The 4,683-nt window shown below is 60.1% G+C and overlaps 2 protein-coding genes across 2 annotated transcripts in view; both read right to left on the bottom strand.

Annotated features, from left to right (window-relative positions):
• Nucleotides 1-194: 194 nt before the first annotated feature.
• On the bottom strand, nucleotides 195-2,820 carry EMH_0028480 (uncharacterized protein; the record flags this gene model as incomplete). The annotated part of the gene is given in 4 exon segments (XM_013494158.1): nucleotides 195-246; nucleotides 459-690; nucleotides 882-2,584; nucleotides 2,588-2,820. Coding segments are annotated over 4 exon segments (2,220 nt in total).
• A 168-nt stretch (nucleotides 2,821-2,988) lies between these two features.
• Nucleotides 2,989-4,683, bottom strand: part of EMH_0028470 (uncharacterized protein) — a gene marked incomplete at both ends in the record, with an annotated part of 9,035 nt that continues 7,340 nt past the window's right edge. Inside the window, 4 exon segments of the mRNA XM_013494157.1 lie at nucleotides 2,989-3,201; nucleotides 3,205-3,910; nucleotides 4,195-4,521; nucleotides 4,583-4,683. Coding sequence (XP_013349611.1) covers nucleotides 2,989-3,201; nucleotides 3,205-3,910; nucleotides 4,195-4,521; nucleotides 4,583-4,683 — 1,347 coding nt within the window.

The raw sequence follows: 4,683 nt of genomic DNA, 5'->3' as shown, positions 1-4,683 counted from the left end.
GACCGTGCGGCTGGAGAGACAGCCGAGGGGGGGCAGAGACAGCGCAATGCCAGAGGAGAGAGACACCAGCTGCAGTTGCTGCTGCTGCTGCTGCTGCTGCTGCTGCTGCTGCTGCTGCTGCTGGGGTGTGTGTTGCTTGTCTCTGTCTGATCGAGAAGTAACAACAACAGCAGCAACATCTGCTGCAGCATCTATCACCAAAGACGAAGCAAACACACCCACCCCCAGTCTGCTGCTCCAGAGGACCTGCACACCCAGCAGCAGCAGCAGCAGCAGCAGCAACAGCAACCTGCAGCAGCATATAACGCGGCCAGCATACACACTCCACACAGCAGCAGCAGCAGCAGCAGCAGCAACAGCAGCAGCAGCAGCAACAACACAAATTGCATGCATGGGGGCTGCAGCAACGCGGGCTTACTCTCTCCTCTTCAGTCGGGGAGTGCTTCGGCGAGATACACGTGCTGTTGCTGCTGCTGCTGCTGCTGCTGCTGTTGCTGCTGCTGCTGCTGCTGTTTACAACTGAAACGCAGACTAGGTACGGGGCCTCGTTGGTGGGGAGCCAGGCGGCCTCTGTACTTGGTCCTGCTGCTGCTGCTACTGCTGCTGCTGTTGCTGCTGCTGCTGCTGCAGTACGCTGCCGCTTGGAGGCCCTACAAGGCTCGTTGATTGCATACAGCCGCCGCTCCTGCCCTGCAGCGCAGCAGCAACAGCAGCACGAGCAACAGCAGCAGCAGCAGCAGCAACAACAAATCACTCAAGAAGTGAACCCAGTGCGCAGCTCCAGCAGCAGCAGCAACGGCAGCGGCAGCAGGAGCAGCAACAGCAACAGCTGCAGCAGCAGCAGCAGCAACAGCAACAGCAGCAGCAACACCCCGACTCACCATTCACAGAGAAGGGGACACAGAGAAAAGGAGAGAGCTTGGGAGCAGGCAGCAGATCAGCACAGCTCTGTGCTGCTGGTATACGTTGCTGCTGCAGCCGCTCTAGCGGCTGCTGCAGCAGCGGCTGCTGCTGCTGCTGCCGTTGTTGCTGCTGTCGTTGCAGCTGCTGCTGTCGCTGCTGCTGCTGCTGCTGCTGTATCCCCTCCTGGATAAGGCGGGAAGGTCTATCCTGAGAAGGCGCGGCTGATGCTGTTGCTGCTGCTGCTGCTGCTGCTGCTTTGGCTGCTGCTGCTGCTGCTGCAGCCTTAGCTGTCTTCCTAGGGCTTGCTGCAGCAGCTGCTGCTGCTATTGATGCTGCTGCTGCAACCTTTGATGGCCTCGCAAGGAGCGCTGTTGTGGGGGTAGCAGCATCGTCGTCTGTGTCTTCTTTCTCTCCACCTGCTGTCTGCTGCTGCTGCTGCTGCTGCTGCTGCTGCTGCTGCTTTTCTCTTGGGGTTTTTGGTTCTGCAAGGGCTGCTGCTGCTTTAGCTGCTGCTGCTGCTTCGTCTTGCTGCTGCTGCTGCTGCTCCTGCTGCCGGCGTGGGGTGGAGGCCTCCCGGTCTGCTTCTGTTTCGTCAGCTGTGCTGCTGTTGCTGCTGCTGCTGTTGCTGGTGCGTCCTTCTGCTGCAGCAGCAGCAATTGCTGCTTGCTCAGCTGCTTCTGCTGCTTCATCCTCCTCTTCTTCCTCTCGCTGCAGCCGCTGCAGCAGCAGCAGCTGCTGCTTGTATCGCAGCAAGAAGGGGTTCCAGTCATCCCAGGGTACATTTGGGTCTTCAAAGGAAAAAGGAGCAGCAGCAGCAGCAGCAGCAGAAGCAGCAGCAGCAGCAGGCCTCACCTCCTCCTCCTCTGCTTCGCTGTCTTCTGCCTCTGAACCCTCAGGCGACAGCACTGCAGCACCCAGCAGCCTTTTGTCTCCGCGTCTGTCTCCTTCGTCTCCATCCCCGCCGCACCCCATCTTGCTGCTGCTGCTGCTGCTGTTGCTGCTGCTGCTGTTGCTGCTGTTGCTGCTGCCTTTGCTGCAGTTGCTGCTGCTGCTACTCGATACTGGGCTCGCAGATCGAGGGCCATCGTTGCCGCTCGAACTGTTGCTTCCTTTGCTTCTGCTGCTGCTGCTGCTGCTGCTGCTGCTACTGCTGCTGCTGCTGCTGGAAGACGACACCGAGGCTATGTCGAGCTGGTGCTGCTGCTGCTGCTGCTGCTGCTGCAGTTGCAGCAGCGGCGTGTGTGCTGCTGCTGCTGCATCAGCAGCAGATTCTTCCCTTTTCCGGTTGCTCTGCCTTTGAGCGACAGCTGCAGCAATACTACGCAGCAGCTGCTGCTGCTGCTGGAACAAAACTGCTACCTTGCTGCTGCTGCTGCTGCTGCTCGCCGCAGCAGGTCCAGCAGGAGCAGCAGCAACAGCCGCACGGCAAGAGAGCGTCGGGTCTTTCCCAAGAGGTGAATCCGCCCCCCAAGCAGCAGGAGCTGCAGCAGTTCCTGCTGCTGTTCCTGCTGCTGCTGCTGCTGCTGCTGCTGCTGCTGCTTGTGTTGCAGGAGAGTAAGCAAGAAGCTGCTCGACGTCATTCCAGCCGTTGCGGTGTCTGTACACCCCAGTGACATCTGGCGAAGCAAAGGCGTAGACGAGGCTGCTGCTGTTCCTGCTGCTGCTGCTGCTGCTGCTGCTGNCTGCTGCTGCTGCTGCTGCTGCTGCTGTGGTTGCTGTTGCTATGATTGTTGTTGCTTCTGCTGCTGCTGCTGCTGCTGCTCTGCTGCAGCAGATTATCTCCTTGCAGTTCGCAATCATTCGACCCGTTGCTGCTGCGGCTGCTGCTAGAAGAAATTGTAGTTTCCACCTGCAGCTCCTGCTGCTGCTGCTGCTGCTGTTGCTGCTGCTGCTGCTGCTGTTGCTGCAGCTGGCCATTCGGCCGCAGTTGAGTGGCCTCTACCGGCTCGCCGTCGACGTCTTCTGCAGCAGCAGCAGGTGTTGCTGCTGCTGCTGCAGGTGTTGCTGTTGCTGCAGCAAGGGCTGCTGCTGCTGCTGCTTCCGCTCTGCTGCTGCTGCTAGCTGCTGTAAGCCGAGAGAATACCTCTACGAAGCTGCGGGTTTTGCCTCCTGCAGCAGCAGCAGCTGTTGCTGTTGCTGCTGCTGCTGCTTTTCCTGCTGCTGCAGGCACTGTGCCGTTTGAAGTTGCAGCAGGCGGCTTCGATGCACCAGCAGCAGCACCGTCCCCAGGGCCTGCTGTTGCTGCTGCTGCTGCTGCTGCTGCTGCTGTTGCTGCTGCTCCTGCTGCTGCTGCTGCTGNGGGCCTGCTGTTGCTGCTGCTGCTGCTGCTGCTGCTGCTGTTGCTGCTGCTCCTGCTGCTGCTGCTGCTGCTGGCGCTACACCATCAGTCTCTCCTCCTGTCTCCCCCGAGGCGTCACCAGCTACAGATGCAGCAGCGGAATCCGCAGCAGAAGCAGCAGGAGCAGAAGCTGCTGATGCAGTTGCTGCTGCTGCTGGTGCAGCAGCAGCAGCAGCAGCAGCAGGAGCAGCAGGAGCAGCAGCAACAGGGGGACCGCCCAAACGCGACAGCAGCACGGGTCGTATCCTGCGTACACCGTTTTGTAATATAGTCTCCTGCTGCAGCAGCCGCAGCGGTACAGGTGCTGCTGCAGGTGACGCTGCGCCTGCTGCTGCTGCAGCAGCAGCAGCAGCAGCAGCAGGAGATCCATCTGGTGCTGCTGCTGCTGCTCCCTTTGGAAGCAGCTGCCGCGGCTTCGGCTTCCTCAGGGGCATAGAAGAATGCAAGAAGCAGCAGCAGCAGCAGCAGCGGCAAGCGGTCCAGCCTCCTATTGCTGCTGCTGCTGTTGCTGCTGCAGAGCCCGGCTCAGGAGGAACATACACAGATGCTGCTGCTGCTGCTGCACGTGCTGCTGCTGCACTATGATCATACGAGCTGCTGCAGCGCGTGCTGCTGCTGCTGCTGCGCGTCTCCTCAGGGGTAAGACGCAGCAGCGCCACGTGGCCCCCGCTGCAGGCGACAGCCAGCCACAGCCCTCCTCGCGTCCTGCAGCAGCAGCAGCAGCAGCAGCAACAGCAGCAGCAGCAGCAGCAGCAAGCACAGCAGCAGAAAGAAATCGCAGACAATTCCACATCAGCAGGCCTTCACAGCTGCCGCTAGTTTGCTAACTAAAGACAAAATGCTTCTGCTGCTGCTGCAGCTGCTGCAGCTGCTGCTGCTGCTGCTGCACTGTTTGCTTTCATACAAGCCACACATGCAGCAGCAGCAGCAGCAGCAGCAGCAGATGTACTAACCAGGAGAAGCCTTGAACTGTGGTGTTCTCGTCGAGTAGGTTAGTGATAACAGCAACGCACTGTCCCTGCTGCTCTTCAGGCTGCGTCTCCTGCTGCTGCTGCTGCTGCTGCTGCTGTTGCTGCTGCTGCTGCTGTGATTGTGGCTGCTGCTGCTGTTGCTGCTGAGGCGCTTTGCCCTTGGGAGGAGTCCCCTTGCCGTTGCTGCTTGCAGAACTGTTGCTGCTGCTACCAGTGCTGCTGATGCTGCTGCCACTGCCGCTGCTGCTGCTGCCACTGCTGCTGCTGCTGCTGCTGCTACTGCTGCTGCTGCTGCTGCTGTTGTTGTTGCTAAGCGAGACACGCCATATGGAGATCACCCCGTCTTCACTTGCTGCAGAAGGCAACGCACATCGCTACTGCTGCTGCTGCTGCTGCTACTACTGCTGCTGCTGCTGCTGCTCCTGCTGCTACTGCTGCTACTGTTGCTGCTGCTGCTGCTGCTGCTGCTGT

Source organism: Eimeria mitis, genomic scaffold (assembly GCF_000499745.2).
Source record: "Eimeria mitis Houghton genomic scaffold, Emh_scaff1057, whole genome shotgun sequence".
NCBI lineage: Eukaryota > Apicomplexa > Conoidasida > Eucoccidiorida > Eimeriidae > Eimeria > Eimeria mitis.
The sequence above is the reverse complement of the archived record's forward strand: the minus strand, read 5'-3'. Positions and strand labels throughout refer to the sequence as shown.